Consider the following 26,442-nt stretch of genomic DNA (forward strand, 5'->3'; position numbering starts at 1 on the left):
AAAAAGAAAACGCTATGTGATCGCATTGAATACACCAACTTATTTAATCTCTAGATGTTTAAAGAATTCAAAAACTGATTAAAACCACATATGAACATTTGCTCACTCTCCAAGGGCACACTTAGCTAATTGGAGCCTCCTGGCATCCAGCACTACCTTCCACAAGGCCCATCCTTTAGAGGAGCTGAAGCACACACAGCTTGTTTGGTCATAGATGCCACAGAAGCAATTGTCTCAAGTCTTCCCACCAGAGGGCACCAAAGATTCAGGACTAAAATGCTCTTCAATTAGCTCAAGCCTAGGAACGCCATCTTTGACCATTCCTATGGTCTCCTGTGAAGGCTGGATTGGGGCCTTTCCAGAAAGAGGTGTGGTGTGTCTTTAACCTGGCACAAGCTAATCGCAGTGAGCTGTCCTGAACTGAGAGTCATCACCACCTTTGACTGATAAACCACTTGGGGTTTCTTTCTTATTACACACAAGTTGACTCACCCTCCTTATCCCGTTTGCAATTGGATCAGGGACTATCTAGAAATCTACACACACTCTAGGTTTCTAGTTCTTTCCCCTGTGTAGCTTCTTACACTGCTCAATGTTTGCATACATTTCCTTACAACAGTTTTGTGACCTGGACAGATGCCAGTTTAGAAGAGACACGGGTACTCTTCTAACAACTGCTTTTCTGCATCCTGTCATAGAAGAGGGCCCGAGACACTCAGCCCCTGCCTTTAGCTGCACATCTGGTAATGCAGTGGGACTTAAGGGGAAAGCTGTCACCACCACAGGCTGGAAACCACAGGCATGCTTGCCTCATCAAGATGATGTTGTGGCTTAGAAAGGACTCAGCTGAAGTCACTGGGCCCTCTGCATCTGACTAAATGGGTAGACATGTCCTGGCTCATACTCAGGGCTTAGCCTGGAAACAAACAAACAAACAAAAAAAGTAGGGTAGTAGGACTTAGAATAATAAGCGGCTCCTCAAGCTACTTTAAGGCACATCATAGTGACTGGGTGGCTTATTGGAACCGAAGTTCCATACTGCCCAGAAAGCCTCCTTGAGACAAAAGGACTAGATGGTATCTATCCCAACCAACTCAAAGGTTTTCTTAGTTTGGGAGGTTTGGGTTGTTGTTGCTGCTGTTGTTCGTTTGCTTGCTTGTTTTATTTCATTTTGTTTGGCGGTAGTGGGGGAGAAAAACATTATGCTCTCATTACTAGTATTGCTCCGTCAAAATTACTGCTGGATGGATACGTGGAAAACATTAAATTTACACACTGCTTTTAATTAACTTCCTGGAGCTGATAACCTATATTCTAATGAAAGTGTCTTAGAAGATACATAGAACCAGTTTGTGAGTGCCTTAATCGTAAAGGCCCAAACTACTGCCTGATTCCAACGCTGTGCTTAAGGAAAAAAAAAAAAAAAAAAAAAAAAAAAACGCTCTTTCAGACAACAGCAGATCATGGCTGCTCTCACTCTCTTTCCAGCCTGAACTTTCCAGCCCCGGGCTGGGCCTCCCCTCCCCTCCCCTCCCCTCCCCTCCCCCAGAAGCTCTTTCCTATGTAATCCAGACATTTTGGCCTCTCGCTCCCCCTCACTCCCCCCTCTCTGCATTCTCTCTCCCTGAACGCGCATGCTCTTTCTCGCTTTCTCTTCCCCCTCCCCTCTGTCTCGCTCCTCGTGGCGCCTCGTTCCTTGGGACCAGTGAACTCGCCCCAGAGCTGCTTCCCAAGAAACCTGCCTTTATTCAAACCTGGTTTGAATTGACTCGTTTCACTGGGGGAGAATAACTTATCACATCCATTCCTCTGTCCCCAAAGGCCTGTCCCTTCTAGGAAATTGTCTGTCTCTGCTTGTATATGAAAATTCTGATGCCCTCATGTTTATGAAAGGGCCTCATGATGTACTTTTCAGAGCTTATCCCTGTTGTTAGGCAATGCATGATGGTGTTTGCTTACAAAGACACCTGAATTCGTTTCTGAGTTTCCTACGACCGACCGTTAGAACATTAGATAAACAAAGAAGGCAGTCACCTTTCGGATGTAAGCCTGCAGCCCCTTGACTCCGTACATTCTAAAAACAAACCACATTTTCAAAGAGCGAAATCGTCGCCCCAGTGGGATCTGCCAGTGCTGAAATAAAATATAAAGAACCCGTCAGTGAGAACAGTGCAAACAGCCAGGCTCCTTTTCAGCTTCCCAGTCAGCCGGTTTCTTCTGGAAGCAGCCAGTTTCCTATAGAATGGCCGTTTCCCAGCCGGGAAGGCGTACAACTTGTTGTGTGAGCTGGGGAGAAGAGAGGGAGAAGCTGCCTTCACATCCTGTGGAGATGAGGACAGAAGAAACACTGAACGAGAGGCACTGAAGTTTACCATTTTCAACGCACAAATGTCTGCTGAGTACACCCCAGAGGAGGCACTCCAGGAAGAAATAGGAATGATGTGGTCCTGCCCTAGGCAGCTTCCGAGGGGGCAGGAGGTCATCCAGGCAGAGAGAGGGTGCTGAACTCCTTGTGTGTCTGCCTTTCTCTGCCTGGATGCACTGAAGCTGCACTCTGAAACAGTATCAGCGCCTTTGTCTCACTGACCTCTGGGGAGTGACCCCTAATACCCTTTTACCAAAGAAGCCTGCCTCTGCTTCTCCTAGCTTTTCCAGACGGTCATCTGACAGGCTGTTCACACTGGCTCCTCACATTCTTCTTGATGGTGATGGATGATGGTTGGAAATGCAATAAAAGCACGTAGGAAAGGGCAGGCATGAGACACAGGCCTGTCGGGAGGATGGCCTTGCACTACTTCCTGGCTTTCTTTGAAATTCTTTTACTTGGGCTTACAAAGGGCGGGCTGGGGGAGGGGAGCTCTTTACTTCTTATCTAGTCCGGAGGCTCCAGTCTCCTGGAGAGAAAGCGCAGTCTCCCTTCTGGGTGGTGTTCTACAGTTGGGAAAAGCACCCTAAACTCGCCCGCTGTCTACCATCACAGAGCCCACTAAGAATTAGCTTTAGCTACAATTAAGAGTGAGCTCCGTGCTGCTTCTAGGAACACAGAGTTTATTTTTAAATGCAGTCGTTCCTCCCTGAATCATGAAATCTGAGACAACACCAAATGTATATATGCTGTTTCCCCTATACTTGTATGCCTATGGTATAATTGCTTTTTGTTTGAGGCACAGTCTCATTATGTAGCCCCAGCTGGCATGGACTTAGTAGGCTAGGTTGGTAGGCTAGGAGAACCTCCTGCCCCTGCCTCCTGAGTTCTGGGGTTAAGGGTGTGCGCCATCAGACTTTACTCCCTAGTTTAATTCCTTATTATTAAACTGTTTCTTTATGAAGGCCTCTGGTTTTCCTGAATTATTATGCAGCAGTCCTGCAACTTTTACCAAGTATATAAAATCAGAATGAGACAATAAGGCCATAGGATGTGCGGGGTTTTTTTGTTTGTTTGTTTGTTTTTCCATTTTGCTTCTGCACAGTTTAAGTACCATTGTGGGGAAGGGGACATCTGACCTCATGCCAAGTTCACTTAAAACAATGGAGGGTCTGCTGACAATTGCTGACAGACTTGCCAAGCTCTGTTTAACGTAGAGCTTTTCCTCTCAAAAGTCTGGCATTTGTACCCCCCACAAGAGTAATACAAATCCAAAGCCCACAGAAGTGTCAGGATGAAAAGATTTTAAGTGATCTTATCCTCAAACTACTTTTAATATTATTCTTATAGTATCCCTTAAATTGTGCTTTCTAAAAGGTAACTTGGATCCTAAATAGGGCTAGCTTGTACAAAGTTAAAGGAGAAAATGGAGTGTTCTCTTGGCCATACCCATAGCTGCACAAGTCCTAGCTTTTCCCCATAGCACAAGCTTCCATGAGACTCTGGCCTGGGAGAAGATAGGATGAAGATTCCCTGGTAACCTGCACCTGCCAGCCTGCAGCTGTCATCAGAAGAAGGAAGGGTACTCTGTGTCTAGGAGAGGCAATCCTGCTACCCCTTATTATCAGTGGCTGACATACTGCCCCAAGAATTTAGACACACTACTTCGGACAAGATGCTTTGATAGTGTCTTGTGTTCACCATGCACACCCGCCTCCCCACCCAGCAAATAAGCCAGGTCAGATTTTTTTTTTAGTCAGAGAGGCAGCAGATGAAGTGGGCCCCTTCGTGTTCTGAGAGAGACAGCAGATGCAGTGGGCCCCTCATGTTCCCAGCCCGGCTTGGCTTCTATTCTTGGAAGAAACCTCCCAGCATTACTTGCGGTTCCAAATTCCTTTCCAGAGCAAAGCTGGGACATCCTGGTGTTTTCAAAATCCAGAAAACATTTGTGGTGAATATTAAAAAAAAAAAAAAATGGAGAAAGAAGTAAAGTGAGTAGAGGAAAGACTGCCAAGACTACGATCCTGTCCAAGAGGCTGGCTCTTCTCTGACTCTGCCCTAGCACTCCCCAGGACGCTGCCCCAAGTACAGGCAGAAGGCAGAAAAAAGGGCCACGTGGGCTGTGAAGACCGACCCTTGATGGACGTGGCAGAGATGCTTACGGCAAAGCCACCTAATATGTCTGTCAGAACACATTTAGAAGCTGCCTCTTGTGGCCTCCTGCTCCGGAATGTGGTGGGGGTGTGTGTGTGACAGCAACAGCACAGTAGGGAGCCCTTGGCACCTCAGAGTTTGATTACAATGGGCAAAGCCACTCACTTACCCTGTAGTCAGTGATGAATCCTGGAGAAAAGAGAAAGACAAAAAGCAGCCATTAGAGAGAGGCCATTAGAAGAAAAGGTATCCTTTTTTCCTCCAGGCTTATAAGTGATGACTTCTGTGGCAGACATGAAACTATCCAAGGACTGGCTAGGGCTAAGTGTTCTGTGTGGCTCATTCAAGGTAACTGACTCAAGGGGAGTCCCTGAAAGCAGGATGCCCAGGACACATTTGGAAGGCTGAATTGTTAATGGAGCTGGTGATACAAAGAATGATTCAAATAATAAGGAGGTGGGGGGGGGGGTCGTCTCATCTCCATATTCAAGGGTGTTGACTGGCATCTGGCACAGAGCAGCTGCTCTATACACTCTGAGTCAAATTCCTTCTTATCCTGGACTCAGTGCTCCCACATGGGTTCTGAAAAGCCTGTTTAGCACTCTCATGTTCTCTGGTGCCTACAACCCTAGATCCCAGGACAGCATGGGGAAGAGAGCCCTGTGTGGAGTCACAAACCACAGTTTCTAGAGTGTCTTGGACACAGACTAGGGGAAAACACAAAGGCTGGCTGCAGCCCTGTTGGGCACAATAGGGAGTCAGGCACCTTGGAAATCTCTCCCAGAAATGCAGGCCAAGCAAAGCGTGCTGCAGCTTGCACACACCCCTGCTTTCTAGGCAATAGCAACTGTAGCATGGTAGTTTCAGCTGGAACACCTAACATACCCACGGTGCACTGCACTGCAAGGGAGGGTTCACATTCTCTATCCAGGACTTCTGAAGTAATTATTTGACTTCTACTGGGAATCAGGAAAGTCTAGGTCTTTTCTTAACGAGGATAAAGTAGCCATGTTGGGGACATACATAACTACTGGTCTCAGCCTATCTTTTGAGTGACTCAGAGACAGGGTCTTCAATTCCCATCCCACACTCTGACCTTTTCTCTGGAGCCTCTTGCCAGCAACGGAGCTCATAAACAAACTTGATGTCAGTGGCATGGTGCCAAAAAATAACCTGATAGTGACTCATAAAGGCCCAAGGTACCTGGCCATAACTACATGACTCATAAGTGAAAATGAATGTTTGACGTCGCCGCCTCAGAGTGTATGTGCCTGAGCTATCTGATACAGTACCGTTAGTCACATTCAGCTATTTTAATCTAGTTGTTGTGTGGAACTAAAGGAAATTGAAAAGGTAGTTCTGCCAGATGAGCCATCTTTCAAGTGTCATCTTTCCCGCTGTGGGTTAGCGTCTGCCATCTACAGAATTGTAGAGCATTTCCTCATTTCAGGAAACATGGTGGGAGGAAGGTACACTGACCGCTTTAAGAAGGATTTAGGCACAGTGGCTTTTAGAGCGAGAGGAGAGCACACATGGGTGGAAATCTGCTTCTTTGTGAGTCTGTTTCATTGGGGTTGAAGGGAGACTGGCCTCAACACCTGAGCTCCTTGTACAATCACTTAGAGCTGGCAGCAACAATGCCAGCAACTCCTCTACACCAGCAAGTTCCTATGATTACAGCTGTTTACACACTGTGGACTGCTTATTATGTCTTTCATGCCTACTACATCTTTAACCCTTCATGATTTATTTTGGTGTAGGCAGCTTGTAAATGAAACCTTAAAGCAATAAAATCAGGCAATGCTTAAAACTGTGAGAAATACAATATATTGACAATTGTGGTTTAAATGAAAAATGTCTCCCATGGGCTCATAGATTTGAACACTTGGTCCCCAGTTTGTGGTATTGTTTAAGGAGGTTATAGAACCTTTGAGAGGCAGAGCCTTGCTGGAGATATTTCATCACTAGGGGTGGGCTTTTTATAGTCTCACCTGCTTCCTGTTCTCATTCTCTCTGCTTCCTGTATGTGGATGAGACTGTGATCTGTTCCTGTCTAGTCTTACCTGCTGTCAGGCTTTTCCCACCACAATAGACACTATCCCTCTGGAACTGTAAGCCAAAATAAACACTTTTCTCAGTTGCTTTGGTTTGTGATATTTTATTGTAGCAACAGAAAAGTAACTAATACAGAAATATTTGCATTTGGAATGTTGAATTAGGAAATCTAGTGTTACATTGACTCTTTTTCCACTTTGCAAAATAGATCTTTATTAACACAGATTATATCTGAAAAGCCTGCTTAGTGAGAGCAATGATTTCCTACTTTTGGCAGCAGAAGTCAGCATTTTCTGTTATAGAAAAATCTCAGGCTGGAGATAAAGGCTCGGTTGGTAGAATGGTTACCCAGCATACATGAAAACCTGGACTTGATCCCCAGAATCATAAATTGGGTGTGGTGGCACATTTCTGTAATCCCAACACCAGGGAGGCGGAGGCAAGACCGTTACAAGTGTGAGACACCATCCTTGGCTACACAGTTGAGCAGAAATACTGTCAGGGAAATGTGGATTTCTGCTCTCTTGGTGCCATTCAGAACCCAGCCTACACTCATGATTTTGTACTGGAGGCTGTGGCCTACAAAGAAGGATAATAGGCACATAGAACGTGGTCCTGTGTGTGTGTGTGTGTGTGTGTGTGTGTGTGTGTGTGTGTGTGTGTTTTAAAGAATTCGGCTGTGTTGTATACCAGAATTCAATGAGGAGACAGACAGTGGCAGAATGTCCCCTGCATCTCTCTGTACCAGGAAGGTTCTGTGAGTACCTTAAGCCACTGCTCTAACTTCTAATTTCAGCAGATAGTGATTGTAAAGAAGTGGTTTATAGTCAGGAGGTGGTGGCATATGCCTTCAATCCCAGCACTCAGGAGACAAAGGGAGGCAGAGTTGGAGACCAGAGTGGTTTATAAATTAAGTTCCAGGACAGCCAGAGAAACTCTGAACCCTGCGGAGAGAGAGGAGAGAGAGGAGAGAGAGAGGAGAGAGAGGAGAGAGAGGAGAGAGAGGAGAGAGAGAGGAGAGAGAGGAGAGAGAGGAGAGAGAGAGGAGAGAGAGGAGAGAGAGAGGAGAGAGAGGAGAGAGAGGAGAGAGAGAGGAGAGAGAGGAGAGAGAGAGGAGAGAGGAGAGAGAGAGGAGAGAGGAGAGAGAGGAGAGAGAGAGGAGAGAGAGGAGAGAGAGAGGAGAGAGAGGAGAGAGAGGAGAGAGAGGAGAGGGGAGAGAGAGGGGAGAGAGGAGAGAGAGGAGAGAGAGGGGAAGAGGGAGAGGGGAGAAAAAGAAGAGGAGGAGGTCTGCTGTGGTATTATTTGAAGGTGCTTGGATCCTTAAAAGGTAGGGCCCATTAGAATGGTCTTAGGTCCTTGGAGATGTGCACTAAAAATGGACTCTGAGAGAGAGCCCACCAGCTTTTCTTTTCCCCTTCTCTCCCCTCTAACTTATAAAATGTAATGTGAGGACTTGTTTTTCTACATGCTCCCACCACGATGTGCTTCTTTCAACAAAGGTTCACATCTATGGGGCTGCCCCATCTTTACTTGAGCTTCTAGAACCATAAGTTAATCGCCTCAGGCATCTCACTGTAGTAACAGGCGGGTGAGGCTGACTGGCTGACTTATACCGTCACCGTGGCTCAAACACCTCATTGTGTCTGCTTTCTGCCATGGTCTCTGGGAAGCACATGGCTTAATTAGAGGCCACCCCAGTTACTGTGGGCTTCCTGCTATGGCTTCTGAAAGGAGTCTGTGTGCCCCCTCCCCCTTCCCCCACACACTACTTCTCTCTCACTGCCCTCTCACTTGTCCTCTTCCTTAGGCAGTCTGTGCAGACACTGAGCCTCCTAAACTCTCAGGTAATCAGCTCCAGGCACAGACACAGATCTCCCACCAAATGCAGAAGTATGCATCGATCCAGCAGCTCTGCCTAACTTTTCTTCCTACTTGCTCTTCATTGCCTTTCTCTCCCCGGGTTTCCTCCTTTTCTTTTTTTTAAATTTTACTTTCTTTTATGGTATTGATGGATGTTGTGGAAATACTTTTTCAGGAAAGATACTGGCGCAGTCGCTATTCTAAGTGTTTTCTGTCTTGGAAGACATGCTTGTACATGTCCTGGGGCTGATGGCTGCAGTCCTCCTGTCCTTACTCCCACATGTCACTCAGGCTCTTGATGATTGGGGGCAGGGCGAGAGCCTCTGCCAGACAAGTCCAACCCCTGCCCTCAACTCAGCACAGCATAGAAGTTTCTCGAGAGTGAGGCAGGAGAGCACAGGGCCCCTCCAGTCCTGAGGAAGGTGCTATGGGCTTCTCCAGTCTTCCAAGTCAGTCCTGAAGCAAACCCTAATCACAGTGCACCGGTGGGCATGTTTGTCTGCTCACCTGAGTCCTGGTGACTGTGCTTTAGATAAACAGGGTCCATATTAAAGGCTCCGGTTAAGTCAGTCCTCCTCTTCACCCTGATTTGAGAGAACAAAAGATAAGGTTTGCAAACCCCAGCGGGAATAGAGATATACTAAGCAGACGCCTGTACCCCCTCCCTTTGGCTATCAGACTTTTAAGAACCCCGATTGGAATTTCCCCAGGAATGTCAAGCTGGGAAAAGAAAAGGCTGGAAGGCAGGGCCAGCCAGAGGGTAACTTGTCTCCCAGAAACAGGTTTCACCCAGTTCCGAGGACTTGTCAGACCACTTTTGTAGGAGCCGGTGGAGCTGGGGCCGTGATGGGCTAGACCACACATTGACCAGGACTGCTTACTTATGCATATCCCTTGCTATTTATTTAAACCTGATTTCCATGTCAGGACCCAGAAAATGTGGGTGGAACAACACTGGACCTCTTTGTTTCTCTTCTCAACGTGGCCACGCTGAGGAAACTTTTTGTTGTTGTTTATCATTATTACTCATTATTGTCTCTTAATTGGCACATAGAGGGTAGGTGAGCAAGCCTAGCTTGTTAGTGCTGACAGGGCCCAGGCTCTGACCCTAAAAACTCAGACTACACGCCTTGCTGGACAGATAGCACCATCCTGGGCTTTACACTGTGCTGGCTTCTGTTGCTTCAGATTTGTATTTGGTATTGCATTTGTGGTTTTGCCTTTGATTTCCAGCAATCGGTACTGTTTCAGTGTGGCTTTCTATGTGTTGATTTTGCCGTATTTTTTTGTTTTTCTGCTCTGGAGATCACAGTCAGGGCCTTGTTCATTCTAAGTAAGCCACATCAGCAGCCCATCTCTGTGAGCCTCATTTGTATTTCTGATCATTGATGGGACTGGCTACTTTTTACTAAGAGGCTTTGTATTGGACACTGCATCCAAGTGCCACTCATGCATGTTAAATAATAAATGAATAAACAAATAAATAATAAAAAGTCTTTTTAAACATATTCAAGCTTAGGGCCAGGCATAGTGAGTGGCACATGCCTTTGGTTTTATCCAGCAGGGGTATTTTACCCTAACGCCTTTCTGAACCTACTGTGACAACTGTTTCTTTTCTCCTTCCTTCCTTCCTTCCTTCCTTCCTTCCTTCCTTCCTTCCTTCCTTCCTTCCTCTCTCTCTTTCTCTCTCTCTTTCTTTCTCTCTCTTTCTTTCTCTCTCTCTATCTTTCTCTCTCTCTCTCTCTTTCTTTCTTTCTTTTTATATAGAATACAAATTATTCAATGCATGGGGAGAGGAGTTGAGAGGGTAGTAGAGACAGAGAAAGGCAGAAGGGGGGTGGGGGGGGGGGAGAAGAGGCCAACCATGAGCACGTGGAGAGGGGGAAGGGGGACAGGGAGAGAGGGGGAAGCGGGTGAAAAGACAGCAAGAGAATAACTGTTTCTTTAACATGATAAATGACATTTTCTAACATTCTAACACACACACACATCTGGAATACACTCATGCTGGACCATTATACTATTTTGTTAAACACCGCTGGGTTTTACTGAAGGGGTTTTGCAGTGGAAGAGTACTTAAGCAAGCAGACCGGGGCCAAGGACTGCTGCAAGAGATCATACCACACGACAGACAGACAGTACAGAAGAGATTTATTAACCGAGAATTCAAAAATCTAAGTTTGTGCGGTTATCCTATGCTTTTTCTTTCTGGGATCGTCACCTGATTTTCTGAAACTAACTTGATAACATAAGTGACATTTTGCTGATTCCTGTAAACTACATTTGTGATTGAATTGACGTTGAATATTTTACGGGCCTGATGTATGAGTTTGGGGGTTTTCTATTTACTTTTAAATCAGGTTTGGAAGAAAGAAGTTTTTGTATGTGTAGTTGTGGACATTCTTGACCGTGTTCCTCTTGCCGTACAATCCCAAAGTTTCTGCAGCCAAATCCTTCCATCGGCAGCTACAAATGACCAGTGTGTGCCTTATTTATTTGCTTCCTCGGCGGTGGTGCTGGGGAATGAGTCCAGGACCTTGAATGTGTTAGTTGAGGAGCAATCCCTGAGCTACACTGAGCTATTTTCTCTTATTCATCTTTCCTGAGATCCTTTATCTAAGCACACGGGACATGGGACAACGAGTGATATCTGGCTTTGTTGATCCTCTCGGCAGCTCTGACAGTAAAAGGACGGTAAGCCCCACGCAAAGGGGTCCAAAGATCAAATGAGCAGTAAAAGCTTATGAACAAAATAATGAACTCATTAAGAAACTATTTGCTATGCTATAGTGATTGCCAGTTTCAGAAACTTCCATTATCTTGTCCATTTTAATATTTAAAGAAGTCAACCAACATATTTATGTTACATTATGGGCAAACAGTTGGAGAAATCTCATGAAACAAAAGAGAGACAATTCTATTTCAAAGATTACAAAACAAAAGACAGAGGAAAACAAAACAAACAAACAAAAACACCTCCAAACCAATCAAACAATTTTAAAAAAAAATCAGGGAGCATATATATATATTTGTTTCTTGTTTTAGTTAAATCTTAAAACACACCTGTAAAAGATTAACTTGGGACTGTTGATTTGTGTCACATTTTGCAGCGTCTGCGGGCTGGCCACCTGGAGCTTTTGTATTTACAGATCTCCTGCCTGCCTGACTTTGGTTTTGCTTTATTTTGACAGAGCAGAACACATTACTGCAAGGATATGAGGGCTAGCAAGAGAACTTTTTAAAATTATTATTCAGTAGATAGATGTTCCGGACAGTACGAGAAAGATCACTGAAAACGTTCTCGGATTTCATCCTCTGAGTGACTCCCTGCCACCACCTTAAAAGGTGCCACCTCCCCCTAAAGCCCTCTGCAAACACTCAGAGGGACCCGCCCCCTCCCCAGCCTCCCAGCCCCCCAGCATGCCCCACAGAACCCCTCCGTGAAGGCAGCTGGGCAGAGAAATGCCGGATGGAGATGTTGTGTCTAGCTAGTGACCTTTTGCCTTTAGGCTGTACTTTCTGGGCTAGAATTCAGGGCCTTTTGTAGTGTTCAGAGAGAAAACACAGTCAAGAACTGTTTGAGTGAAAGTTGAAGCAGAATGACTGCCTAATTTGGCCCCTCTTCACCAAAACACAACCCCTTTCTTCAGCTTCTTCTGGGCCCATGATGAATGATCCCCCTGCATTCCCTGAGCACATCTCTGTGCCTGGGAGTGTCAGCTACAAGCTGCTTCCTGTATCTGCTCTTAGGTGGTATGCACAAACTTCAGGATTCTTTCTTACTCTTTACTCAAGCCAGCACTTTAAGACATCAGTCCACCCGGCCTGATAAGGATCACTCTGAACTCTTTCACCAGAGAAAAATCCCTCCCCCTTCTGCCCCCAGCCCTTTCTACCTATCTCTCTATCTGTCTTTCTGAAGGAATCTTGTTTGTTGCCCAAGCTGGTCTCAAACTCCAGGCCTGAAGTAAATCTCTTATCTCAACTTCCTGAGTGGTAGAGACTGTAGGTGCATACCACCACGTATTTCTGGATTAAGCCTTAAGCTCTAGCTTCCTTACCCATAAAACAGGGCAGCAATCCTGACCCGCAGAGCTATTCAGAGGGAGAGATAAGCCTCCAAGTGCTGCAAAAAATAACAGGCATTTGCTTAGAAGGTAAAGTTCTTAAGCAAAGACCCTGGCACTGCAGTAAATGTCTGGCATAAGGATGTCTGTTTGTGGCAAGCTCTTTGTCACTTCTCATGGGGACCAGAGAAAAACAGAATTCTGTCCTTGAGTCTGGAGAACTCAGTTGCGTGCTGGCTCTTGGCAAAAGTTTGTTGTTGCCACCTACCCTGGCACCAGTCCTTCTTAAAGAAAAGCCGTGCTGTGAACAACGGAGGGGTTTCCGTTTTGGGGAGTCTCAGGCTTGGCTGAATAAGCGGCCTAGTAAGGCTGTGTCGAACCTGAAAGTACTGAAAGTGACCTGCCCAGGGCTCCTCAGCTCTGAACCATGCTGAATATGAGAATAGCATTTTGAAAATAAGCACGTGTAGCAATTTTTAAATTGAGTAGCTTATTTGAAACAAACTCAAAACCACTTTCCAATGGTTTTTGAATAACCTGCAATTCTTTCAACCAACTCTGAGGTAGGCATTGTCTGTTCCACCTCGGGCGGGGCCTTCACGTGCACACACACTTTCTCACCCCGGCCTGTTCTTTCCCTATTCAGATGTCTGGTCAAATGTCACTTCCCCAAAGGGCCTTTTCCTGACCTCCCTGTCATAAATAACCTGTCAGTGAATGAAAGAGCCAATTCATGGCGTCCTGAGCGCCTTTCCTCCTCATAGCTTCTCCTCTGTTCATTCCACACCCAAATCTCTCTCTCCATCTTTCCCCCAAGCCTTTCCCCACCCCCCGCCCCCGACAGCTTCCCAATCATAGACCCTGAAGCCGCCATCACCTGCATTTTATGTTCTGTCGCCTACTATTTTATCTAGTTTCTTAGCTTGCATCTGTTCTTATTTTATTTCCTGGCAGTCCGTGGCTAAGACCACTAGAGTATAAAGTATTTTTTGTTTGTTTTAAGTTCATACTGCTCAGACTCAAATGAACTATGAACTTTCTTTTAGCTGCTATCCGAATGTTGAATTTGAATCCTGAAGTAATTAGAAGTTGGGGACTTCAAGGTTTATTAGGTCGTAGTGGTGCAGAGTTTTTTTTTTTTTTTCTTTTGGCTTTTTCGAGACAGGGTTTCTCTGTGTAGCCCTGGCTGTCCTGGAACTCACTCTGTAGACCAGGCTGGCCTCGAACTCAGAAATCCGCCTGCCTCTGCCTCCCGAGTGCTGGGATTAAAGGCATGCGCCACCACTGCCCTGCTTGATGCAGTCTTAGTTAAGAGAATTTCTGACTATTTCTTATAAAAGATACTAGATGACTCCCTCACCCCTTCCACTAGGGGTAAACACAATCAGAAGGAATTGTGTACAAGAAAATGAACCCTAACTTACATAACAAGTCTACCAGGGCCTTAATCTTGGATTTTCAACATCTAAGATTGTGAGAAATAAATTTGTTATTGACAGAGCCTTTGGTGTTTTAGAGCAACTCGAATCGACTAATTCCCTCCAAAGGCCCAGAAGACACTTGTCTCCAACCTATAGCAATATTTGTAGATGGTAGGGCCTTCCAGAGAGGAGGCCTAATTGGAAATCTTCTGATGTCAAGCTGTGCTTTTGAAAGTGATAATAGGGACAAAGGTCCTTCCTGTCGTTTTTGGTGTCTCAGCTAGGTGTCCTCAAGCAAACAGTTTCTCCCTCATGTGTTTTCTCCCTGCAAACTAGAAGGAATGGAACCTAATGACCATAGACTCGAGTTTCTGAAACTGTAAACCCAAATGCTTTTCTTCTTTTTAAGTGGATTCTCTTCAGTATTTTGTTATAGTAACAGAAAGTGGGATAATGCAGAGGGTGGAGGTTCTTGCATTCAGGCCTGGCTAAAGTGAACACTATTCTCAGACCCCACAAGATGGCAGGAAATGGCTAACATCTAAGTGTTGCCCTATGACTTATACTCCACGGCTTTGTGTGTGCCTGTACATACACACACACGTGTACACACTCACACACATACACACACTCACACCACACACATACCATACAACACACACATACCACACACACATATGTCACACTACACAGCACACATACATACACACACACCACAAATTAATAAATAATGTTAGTAAAATGTTATCAAAATTTGGGGTGAAAAGATGTGACAGGAAAGAATTTGATTTTACATCAGTTAAAGGACTGCAAATAAGCCACAAACACCATACATTGATTTGGTAAACTGAGGGATTTGACTACATTTGTCTAAATTGAGTGAGAGCTGTGCCCCTTCCTGTTTTAAAGTAAAATATCATTCATTTAATTATATTATACACTGAGCAACTTTGCAAAGTAAACATATTGAAAACATTAACCTTACATACTAACAAAATTCAAGCAAAAGCTTTCCCCTGGTCACGTGAGTGATTAATCAATTTCTTACCCTGATTTTTTTTTTTTAATTTAAGAAACAAGTTTCATTTGTCCCTGCATTGGTCCCAGCCATTGTGTCTTAAGGTGTCATTATGTGGTACTCTGCCACTTGATTTTAAAACTTAATTTTCTTACTTAGTGTAGCCAAAGTGATTACTGCATTGTTTCTAAGAATCTCCAGAGAATTTTAAAGATGCGGTACTTTATTCTCAGCAAGTACTCTTAAGCATTAAGATTGTTTAAGTGAGAGTTAGACCAAGAGACTGATGATAAATCTAAGAATAAATACACAGAAGCAAGAGAATTAAATATAAGAACTGAAATTTCCTGGGATTTGTTGTCTGCTCATGAGAGATAAGTCAAATGGCAGGTCGCCTGTCTCCACCTGCTCGTCCCTCAAGCTAATCTGTCGCAACAATACACTCGAGATAAAAGTTTACAGGCAGAGGGAGGTTGAGCAAGAATTCCAGCAGCACTCTGAAATGGAGGCAAACGGTAGGCTAAGTAACCACTACCTCCATTCTCAGGGGGCCCTGGATGTGCTCTGGCAGGCAGGCCTCCCTCTCTGCCGACACATATTCAGGGGCCACCACAGGTGACCAGAACAACAGAGAAACTTACCACATGGCAGAGCAGTCAAAGTTCACCAAAAGCCACTTGTGGGGATTAAAGTTAAAGGAATCTGCAAACTGTAAAGGAATAAAAAAATAAATAAAATAAAAAAATTTAAAAAACGGCAAAACAAGACAATTTACTCATAGCTCTTTAGGGAGAAAGTAAGACCTTGTGTATTCTAAGAACTCACGTTTTAGGTCCCAGGCTCTAAGATCACGCAAGATTCCTCACGTGAGAGTTCAAAGCACTGGAAATCCAGAATATTCAGTTTATAACTACCATGTCCAGAATATGAGCATTGGGCCCACAAATAGTTTGTCCTGAACCATCAAATTTCCCAGGATATACATGTCATCATGATGACAGGAAAGAGGAAAAAAAAAATCTCATAACTAATCTAAGGTAATTAGAAGTCCCCCCCACCTCTTTTTTTTCAATTTAACTAAAGGTTCTTTGGCCAGCATGACACCAGATCATACTTTCCATGAACCTAAGGGTTTTCCTCCTCAATTTTAAAGATGAGGTCTAAGTATAGTGAACAGTTGCTAGTTTCTTGGCTGGAGGGTCACAGATAACAACTGCAGCTTTGCTGACCATGCTTTCAAGGAGAAAATAGATTTCAACTGCCAACAACAGCTAGAAGGCTCCTGGGTCTCAGCTGTGCACTCGCAAATCCAAGAGCTTCACAAAGGCTGCTTTCTGCCATTTTCCAAATGCAGGCCCCGGGGTTTTGTTGAGAGGCAAACCGGTCCATCTGAGTGTCGGGGATTTGGCCTCAGAGCTTAATTTAGATAGAAACAAGGCTCAGTCTACCCCGATTTCCTAACGGGACATTTTTCAAACTTCCCAAGGCTTTGCGGGTGCTCCTCTTTATTTAATTCCAGGGACCCTCACTGAGGAGGTAGCAAAGCCCTAAGGGGTCCGATTGGTGTCAGTGATAGACACGGGAGTCAGCCGAAGCAAACTTCCATATGGACCCAAGCTGGAGGTGCCGATTCATTTCCTCCCAGGTTTCAAAAAAAGTAATTTTGAGAAGGAGACAGGAAATTACAGCAAGTTTCATTTGTTGATAAAAGGAAACAAAAGGTTAAAGCGGAGCATTGTTTGCTGGGGATTTTATTAGTTCCCTCCACTGGGGCTGATCTGTTTAAACTTCTTTCATTACCGTACAGTGATATTTTCCTCGCGCTGACAGAGAGGACGGCCCTTATCTGCAAGGGTCGGGCCACAGCAGGATATTGCGGCCGCTTATCTGACCACGGAGCAGCCGAGCCCTCAGCCAGGCAAGGAAGAGCTGTACCACTAATGGAGGAAAAATTGCAGCGAGTCCTTGTCCCTGTGAGTGCTGTGAATGGTGTCTGCTGTTGATAGGATCTGGCTGCGGTGCCCATCGCCCTGGTGGTCTGACTGTCCAGCACCCCTCTGTGAAAGGTGAAACTTTTGAGTTGTCAGTTCAGGCCGAAGATGAGCACTGGTAGATCAGGAAATCTTAAACCGGATATCTGAACTCACAAACTTAGAGCCTAGGCCGGACTACAGGAAAGGCATAGGCGAAGTGTGGCCCTTCTTGCCTCCACTATGCTGAAGGTCAAATGGGTTTCTTGTCCCTTATCTGAAATGCTTCTTTAAGTTTAAAAGTATTTACACATACAGGGTAAAGTATTAGCCACAGGACCCAAACCTAAGCATGAAATGTAAGTGTCCCAAGACGCAGCTTGGAGGTTATTTTACTAAGTGTTTTTTAAATTTCTATGTACGAGACAAAGCTTCATGGGATGGAATTTACCACTTTGGCATGGTCTCAGGGCTTGGGAAGTTTCAAATTTTGGAGCACACTGGATGTTGGAGTTTGGTTTAGAAACGTCACACACCATCAATCATTTCCGAGACCCAAACATCCACAAAACTAGTGAGGGGTTTGGCATTACAGTCATAGGATCAGAGCTTCCCACGAGTTAACACAAACCCCAGTACTTAGTGATCTTTTTTACCTCTTTCTACCTCCAAGGATGGATTCCAGTTTAGCATGTATGAAATACTCAGTAAGGGACTACTGACTGCGTAAGAGAGTGAGTGATTGTGGTGGACATAGAAACCACAATGCTGCTGGCTCACCAGCAAGAAGGGGGATTATTCTCTTCAAAGATGGGACAATTTGTATTCCATACCTTTGACAGTCGCTTTTCTGTTATTACAGTCTTATGTGAATTCAAAACAGTAATTAGAAAATTGATCGGCAAGCCTGACATGCAAGCAGAAAGAGGTTTAGGGGGACTTTCTATAAGCCCTGGTGAAAAATAATGAAAGCATCTAATGCGTGCTCAGTTTCCTGTGCACCACACTCTTCTTAAACCCTTTAAGTGTGATTAACGCAGCCACTCCTAAGGCTAACCGCACAAAGGAGTCATCACTGGTAAATCTACTTTATGATAGATGGAGGATACCTGACCTGCCCAAGGGCGCATAGCCATCCCAGTCTGGAAGGGTGAAGCCTGCTTGCTGATCCAGCCTCCCTTATAAAGTGAAGCCTCGGGAAACCTCTTCTTCCAAGAAGAAAGCAATTCTTGTCTGGCTAAAGCACTGACTCCGCAAACTTAGCATCTCCCCCCCTTGGACACACTTGTTCTACAGGAGGCCTCTTGGGGTTCTTCGGGACATGAATCTGCTAGTGGCCAGGTGGAAGAGCTTCCTAGCCTGTGGATAGCCCAACAGTAGAATTCTGCCCACGTCTGGAAAGATGGACCACAGGGCCCATCTGTGTTAAGTTTGTTAAGTATGCACTGTTTTATGCTCTGTAGCTCTGGGGAGAGTAGAGTCTTGGCTAACTGCTTTGATTGTTACTTCTCATGACAGAGTTTCGTTTGGGGTTACAGGATACACTTTGCAATTTTCAGAAGAGTCCACGGGACATTTAGAACGCATTGGTGACTTTCTGTGGAATATTGGCCACTGTGACTGCCCATCTTACTCAGGTATATGAGAAGAACGTGAGCAACTCATTGAGCCAGATCGTAGAGGATTACAGGTTGACGTTTTAAATTATTGTCTGACTGGAATGCATAGCAATTTTATTTTACTCATAAATATTTTTCTATGGCTTTATATGTACAAGTCTAACCTATGATGCACAGCTCTACCCAGGATTTGTAGCAAACTGGAAAATAGCTGTCTGCCTCAGGAGTGCTTCAAAAGTCAGGCTGCATGACTGGAATGTCCTCAGCCCCTATCCTGAGGTACTGTATTTATTAAGTTAATTTTCATTTTTTAAAAATTATGTGTATGGGGACACAGTCTAGGTACATGTATGGAGTGCAGGAGTGCACGGGACAGAGGCATCCAGTGTCCTAGAGTTGCAGTTATGGGAGTAGCTGCTGGAAACCAAACTCAGGTCCTCTGCAACAACAGTACACACGTTTATTCCCTGATTAAAGTTCCTGGCTCCCCGGGGGCATTTCATTTCTAATAACCATTGCAACTGGCTAGAAAGTAGTTTGCTGAAATAAACCGAAGCAATAAGAGTTGGGGTGTCCAAATCTTACACAGGGAGATTTCACTGATGACCTTGGGTAGCAGTGTTGCTCAGTGGTAGCCAAGTACACAGGAGGCCAGTAGGTTTGATTCCCAGTGCAAAAACAAAAGACCTCACTGAACAGCTTACTCACCTCCACACCATTCAGAAGATACCGGAATTCAGGACAGATAAAGGCACTGCCCGCGTAAGCAGCGTCAATGTGCAGCCACACACCCTCCTGGTTGCCTAACATCAGAAGGGAAAGGTGAGTTCTCCTCTGGACATACCCCAACCTTGTGCGTCTAGCATACATACCACTTACATATAGCTTATCAATAGTACTTGTGGAACAAATAGCTGGATCTCCAAAAGACCCTCCCATCAGGGGGCTAAAACTTAAGACAGAGATACCAACAGCTGGCCAACACATCAGCTGCCCAGAGAGTGCTTAGCAAATGGGGGACACACAAGCCACCACTGAACATAGTACTGAGGCCAGCATAGCTCCCCTACTGTGCTTACCCACATTCTCTTCTAAGTTCCATCCACCTCATTCCACACACCGTGAGTGCACTCCCTCATTGTATTTGCTACCTCTTTTCAAGTCCTCCTTTCAGAAACAGCCTTAGGACACATGACCCATACTCTGATGGTCTTAGTGGTCAATTTGGCCAGATTTGGAATCACTCAGAAAGGCAAAGGTCTTGTCGTGTCTGTGAGGATGTTTCTAAGGAGGGTTAACCAAGGATGGCAGACCCACACTGAAAGCGGGTGGCACCTTCCAATGCATAGAAAGAGGTCCCAGGAAAAACACGGTCACCTTCCTGCCTCAGATGGTATCTCCTAATCAGCTGCATTTATCGCTTGGTGCTGTTCTCTGTTAGTATCTCACTCCAGCTTCCTCGGCCTTCCCCCACGGACTCAATACCAGAAACTTTTCAGTTATCTGGGTTTTCAGCCGTAGAGTGGGCCTCTGGAGCATTCATTTCCTGGACTGAGCAGTGACTGAGTTCATTGTGTCTCTACATAGAGGCAGCCATTGCAGACAATCTAATACATCCCACTTTTATAACATATATGTGTATAGATGTGTGTATAGGATATAAATGCATATATTTGATAGATTCCATTCCTCTAGAGAACCCTACATACACTTATATTGTTCTGCCTCTTCCATGTCCACCACAAACTTAGGTAATTTATCTTAAACTACCGTTGGCTTGTGTCATAAATGACTTACGCTTCCTAACTAAATTTTCCCGCTTTTGCTCTCGCTATGATAAAATACCTTAACAAAAGCAACTTAAAGGAGAGCGGTTTTACTTGGCTTTACGAGGTTCAACATAGAGGAGTTCTGACAATGGGAGCTTGAAGCAGGTCATCCTGGTCAATCCATGACCAAGAAGCAGAAAATGACAACTATTTGCCCTCAGCTAGCTTTCTATTTTTTAATGAAGTGCAGGACTCTAACTCAGAGAATTGTGTTACCACTTTAGGGTGGGATTTCCACCTCAATTAACTTAATCCAGATAATCCTCTAAAGGTCTGGCCAGCAGCTAATCTAATCTAAATTAGGGTACTGGTGTGCCTGGTGTGTCTCCTACAAGAGTCCAGATCCTATCAAGTTGACAATCATCACTAACCTTCTCCCCCACCACACCACCACACACAAGAGCCTTAAAGATAGAGTGCTCACATTCTTTGAGGATGAGAAAGCCTCCTCGGCAAGCATATATGTGCCCTTAGTCATGTAGCCTAAGCTTTATTCTGAGGGTAAGGGTGGTAGATACAGCTTTGAGTATACATTAAATAATACTCGTAAATTGCCTATTCTATCACCTAGAAGTCAGTGAAAATTATTAATTTTCAAGCAGAGCATTAAAGGCACAGGCCTTTAATCCTAGCACTTGGAAGGCAGAGGCAGAGATCCCTATGAGTTTGAAGCCAGCCTGGCCTAAAAAGCAAGTTTCAGGACAGCCAGGGCTGTCACACATAAAAACTGTGTCTCAAAAAAACAAAACAAAACAAAACAAAACAAACCCTGAATTTTCATGTATGGTATAGTAATATATAAATTGAAACAAGTATTCCATGCCAGAGGGAGGCCTCTGGAAGACTCAGGAAGTAAACAAACTCAACGATCTCTGGTAGTTTCTGAAATTTACAAAATTTATAAAATGTGCACCCCACTCTACCCAGCCTCCCAAAGTTATATTAATAACAATGGCTGCTAAGGAAAGGAGACTGTCCAGAAGAGCTGCCTACAAGTTATGCTGGAAGCTCCAGGGTGCAGCTTCTGTGAGATGTCAGTTAAGTTGGGCTTGGTTTTTCAGTGATGGAGCTGCCCTTGAGCAATCCCTGTTCCTTTGAGCAACTTCTCACCCAAATGCCTGTAAATAACCCAATACAGTCGATGTACAGTCAAGCCGGATGTTTGTGGAGTTGTTAATTTGGGCCTTTAATTAGTTTCTTGTCTGAGGTGAGTAATGCTTTTTTGTATCTTATCTAGGAAAAACACACCACGAGAAACAGTTCAAGCACCAAATATAGTCACGAGGTAGTTAAGATAGGAAGGTTGAGGCTACAGAGAAGATAGCAGGCAGCTATCCCTGCACAGGTGAAGAGCCTGCTGTCCTTGTATTCATACAGAATGACCCAACCACCCCTGATTTTCCATACATGATGATCATTAATGTGTGTGCTGGGAGGAAAAACAAGTCATTGTGAATTCTGCTGATAAAGGATGTAAGAAACATTCCAAAGCTTTGGTTCAATTATTCTTCAAATTAAACCTCTTGGTAAGTCAAGGTCAAATGAATCATAAACTTTGTGGATACCACTCTGCCAGAACACCATCAAAATCTAAGATACAACAAGAAACCCAAGTCATCTGAAGCAAGGGTGAAGGTGTCAGACTCACCAAGTGCTCACACGCCCTCCCCTGCCCCACAGTGGGATGCAGCAAGAGACACAGCCTTAGGATAACACAAGACTCTCCCCAAGGAGCAACAGGATATGAGTGATGGATGGTCATCACAGCCATCACTCAGATTAACCATGAGACTGGCAGAGCTTTATACTCCTTTGTAAGACAAGACACACTGTAATTTGAATGTCTGTTAAATCCTTTGGATCCATTGGCTTTGGGAAGTGACCAGATCATCATGGTGGAATCCTGAGACACCGGAGAGATTGCTCGTATCCTCTACCATGTGATTATACATAGAAAGTGCTACCCATTAGCCAGGCAACAAATCAACTAGTGCCCTACTCCTGCCTTTCTACACACAAGACGTTTAAATAGTGAACTCCTGTTATTTACACACTCTGGGGTCTGTGGTGTTGTGTGGAGCATCCCAAATGGACTGAAACAAGATGATGTCATGTTTTCCATGGGTGCTGCTTGGGTTCCACATAGACCTCTATTTATAGAATTTGCTTTTTCGGCTGAAGTCCTCTAACATAGCTCCTTAGATGCCGTTGTTTATGTTCCGTTCAGGATATCAGATGAAGGGGTGAGACAAAACAAGATGGAGAGTTTTCGTGGGTCAACCACAAGAAACCCTCATACCTTGGCATGGGAAACTAGGGTCTAGAAGGCTATTTAGGCTTCTTTTTTCTCTCACACCCTTCTGTTGCTTATCCCATATCCTCCATCCTTGAGAGAAGGGCATGATTTTTGAAAAGAAAACAGGCCACTTGGCTGCACCCCTAGGTATCTCAGAGCTTGTTTCTTAGCACCTAGATGAAAGACATTTCACTCTGAGTCTCAACAACTAAGTGGGGAACAGCTAAAGCCACTCTAGAATGTGTCACCCATAAACCTGGTTCAGTAGGTAGGAAAATATTCTATACGATGAATCAAGTTTACGTGCAAAATCTAACCTCTGCTCTTGAGAGATGACCTATAGACCTCTTTTTTCCTGGAGCTTTGGCCCCAGACAGTCTGATACTATGATTAGTGATGGAGACACCAGGCAATTTTCACTTCTGGGGGAGTTGATCTCTAAAGGTTCTAGTTGGGCTTCCAGGAGGGTCTGAGTAGGACCAAGTCTACACAAAAACAAGCAGCAAAAGGTTAGAGAGCCTTGCCTTCTAGGGGAATGTCGTTACTCAGAGCATATAGTTATATATTATATACGGCTAGAGTGTTTCATGCCCTTGTGACTCCTCAGAGTTCACCAGAAGCTGTGTGTGCTCACACTTCAAGACTGTCCTGTGTGTCTCCTTGGCTGATTTTAATCTCTAATCTTCAACCATCCCTGTGAGACAGTTCTCAGTAAGTTTTAGAGTCTTTAGCAGCTTATGGGGTCTAAAGGAGTTTGAAGAGTCCTCAGGTTGTAGCTAGTGTCTAAACAAGGGTACTCAGTCGCAAGGACCGCCTTGAGAAGTCTGCAACTTGGATCAACTCCAAACTCCAACAAGAAAGAACTCACAAATGCTCCTTAGAAGCTTCTGTATGGGCTTCTCCTGGTCCTAAGGGGAAGGGAGACAGTACTGACAATGCCTCTGTGTTCTGCATCTTACATGCTTGGCTAAGACCAGCCCCATCATCCAGGCTCTCCAGCACACATACACATGTAGGAGTTATGTGGATGTAGCATGAACACACAACAGCCAGATATAGGGAGTTACATATGTCAGGCACATTACCACTGAGGCCACACCCACCACCTTTTGCTTCTAAAGCCATTGGCCTCCTGTTGCTACTACAATCTATTTTCTAAAAGGATGCCTCATTATGCAGAAGTCAGGCCAGGGTAACCATGGCGTACAACCTCCTTGCAAGCCCCTCTGTCCCTTGGGATGAAGCTGTGGCAGGCCATAGTATACCTATTCCCCTTCCTCAGTGTCCCCATGTGTGTACCTAAGGCTGCCACCTATCCATCTGCTATAACTTATTCTCTCTTTAATAAACGCTGATCGCCTTCCACCCCCAGCAAACAAAAGGCATTGGCTTAGAGACGGTGGGTTACAAAGGCTTAACTATAAGACGCTACCACCAGTTAGTATTATTGCCCTGATGAACACTGGCCATGCATGAAAGGGGTAGGTGTTGGCCTGTTAGCACCCCCAACACTGTCCTAAGAGCAATCCCTGGGTTTGAACTCAAACTGCAAAGTGCATATCGGGCTCTGCCCACAGCACCCGAACCGCCTGCCAGAGGGAGCTGCAGGACAGCAGGGCAGCCTGAGCTGTGCTCATCCAGCACTGTGAGCATTAATGGCAGGGGCCACCTGCTGGCTGTCATCTTCCTGCTCCTGTGGGGAGCCAGATTGAGTTCAGGGATAGCAGCCGTGTAGTCTCTATCTGGCAGAAGACTTCGGTGCTTTAAATCTGATAGCCCTGGGGAATGACATCAGCCGGCTGTTGGCCAGGACATTCAGTCCTTGGCCTGACATCTGAGTCAGAGGACTTCGACTTGCTTGGCTGAGCTTGTGAAGGTCTGCAGCTAACGAGGCCCACAGTACAGCCATACTGCGGATGGCCAGCTAGTTCAGTGTGTTCTCAGCCTGCTGTGTGTGGCTGCCGTTAGCCAGTAATAATCACAGCTGTGCCATAGCTCATAACAGGTGGAGCCAAATCCTGAGTGAATGGCAAGGCTGTGTCCACCCCACTTCTCACGGTTGGTGATTAGCCTCACGGTCCTGGCAGTACAAGCATGTACTACACGCAGTACATGCCTTTCCTACAGCCTATTGTCTGCAAGAACTCCCCTGAGCTGCACTGTGAAGGAAATACTGTTTTACCATTATGAGAACCGTTTTTCTTTCCAATTTTTTGATAGGGGAAAATGAAGGTCAGAATTTAAGACATGCAGCTGTAAGCTCTAAGCTTCCCTGCCGCTTAAGGTCATGGCCAGCCCCCACATCCACCATTGTCTCCTGCTGGCCAGGGAACAATGACCCAAGGGAGAAGAAGTCTTTCCGAAGAAGAGACCACAAGTAAATCAGGGGTTAGGAGAGGTGGGAAACGTGCTTGGCCCACACGAAGTGACAATGAAGCCAAATGCCAAGCAGGTGGCGTGATGTCTGGCACAAGTCGAAGGGCTGAGGTCAGAGAGCTTGCTAGGGACAGCTCCACCCGAGCCTTTACATCCCTGAGGAACAGAGAAGGGTGAGTTTCATGGGCTGATATATCCTTGGTGCCTTAGAAACAGTTCCAAGGCCTGCTGAGTTCCCAGAGCTCGCATCAAAGGTGAAACTTTGGAAACACAGGCATTTCTTCATTTTGCAGCTAAAACAGAATTCTAGTCTCGATGAGAAAGACAAAATGTCCTCATCTAGGGAGGAAGGAGGCAAGCATGAGGCCCAGGAAATTATCTGAAACTGAGTGTTCTTTGTAGAAGTTTAGCTTGAAAGCATTGATTTGCTAAATCAATATGAACAGCTATGTGCTCCTTACTGATGGGCATGTCTGAGAAATTTATCATTCCACAAGGCAGTCATTGGGAAAGCTTTGTTTTGCTTGTACACATCTCAGAAGTAACACATGGCATTCTAACTGGTGTTTACCCTCACTGAAAATGTCACACTGCATAGCACAGCACAATAAATTATGCCTGTCTATCTTTCCTTTGTTTCTTTTGAAACACAACTCTGACTGTCCTGGGACTCACTCTGTAGACCAGGCTGACCTCAAACTCAGAAATCCGCCTGCCTCTGCTTTTCAAGTGCTGGGATTAAAGACATGCATCAACATTTTCTGGCTTACAGTAATTTATTTTCTTTTAAAAAAACAAAGATACTTTAAAGTGGGTGTGACTAAAGACTGGATTCAAGCACAAACAATTCATGCTGTGTGTATGTCACGCATGCAACAGGACCTTCAAGTGGGGGTAGTTGTTCCAAATGTTGAAGAGCTTAGTTTCCTTAATATGGCCACCATATCCTAAACATTATATTAGCACAAAGTGCTTGGACACTTTCTCCCTTTCATAATATATTGGTGTTGTTAAGCTTAGCCGTTGTTTAGTTAACTCAAACTCTGAGTTTGTGAATTTAAGCCAATGGGGTTACATTGTTGTAAATATAACACGAGATATGCCAATCATGATGGTTAGAATTATTGATGATGAACATCCCTCAAAGTGAAAGGTTGGATAAACTCCCCACTCCATGTCTTGTTTTTAGTTTTTTGGTTTTTTTTTTTTTTTTTTTTTTTTTTTTGGTTTTTTGAGACAGGGTTTCTCTGTGTAGCCCTGGCTGTCCTGGAACTCACTCTGTAGACCAGGCTGGCCTCGAACTCAGAAATCCGCCTGCCTCTGCCTCCCAAGTGCTGGGATTAAAGGCGTGCGCCCCCACCGCCCAGCTTTGTTTTTGTTTTTGTTTTGTTTTCCACTCCATGTCAAGAATA

The 26,442-nt window shown here is 44.9% G+C and overlaps 1 protein-coding gene and 1 long non-coding RNA gene across 8 annotated transcripts in view; one reads left to right on the forward strand and one right to left on the reverse strand.

Moving 5' to 3' along the window:
• Ddc (dopa decarboxylase) overlaps positions 1–26,442 on the reverse strand; it is an 84,044-nt gene that overhangs the window by 6,060 nt on the left and 51,542 nt on the right. For all 5 annotated transcript variants that reach the window (NM_001190448.1, XM_006514489.2, NM_016672.4 and 2 more), the window contains exons 8-12: positions 19,238–19,332; positions 15,582–15,649; positions 8,942–9,018; positions 4,689–4,708; positions 2,035–2,133 (exon numbers count right to left, since the gene is read on the reverse strand). In NM_001190448.1, the coding sequence (NP_001177377.1) occupies positions 2,035–2,133; positions 4,689–4,708; positions 8,942–9,018; positions 15,582–15,649; positions 19,238–19,332 (359 nt within the window). The remainder of the gene's footprint in view (positions 1–2,034; positions 2,134–4,688; positions 4,709–8,941; positions 9,019–15,581; positions 15,650–19,237; positions 19,333–26,442) is intronic.
• Gm51937 lies at positions 16,194–25,655 on the forward strand. Of its 3 annotated transcripts, none has more exons than XR_003949846.1 (2): positions 16,194–17,006; positions 18,009–25,655. It is a non-coding gene; the product is annotated as a predicted gene, 51937 (long non-coding RNA). The 3 variants fall into 3 exon arrangements; XR_003949847.1 differs by having other exon boundaries at positions 18,449–25,655; XR_003949848.1 differs by having other exon boundaries at positions 16,194–16,913.

This window comes from Mus musculus, chromosome 11, assembly GCF_000001635.26.
Source record: "Mus musculus strain C57BL/6J chromosome 11, GRCm38.p6 C57BL/6J".
NCBI classification, from domain to species: domain Eukaryota; kingdom Metazoa; phylum Chordata; class Mammalia; order Rodentia; family Muridae; genus Mus; species Mus musculus.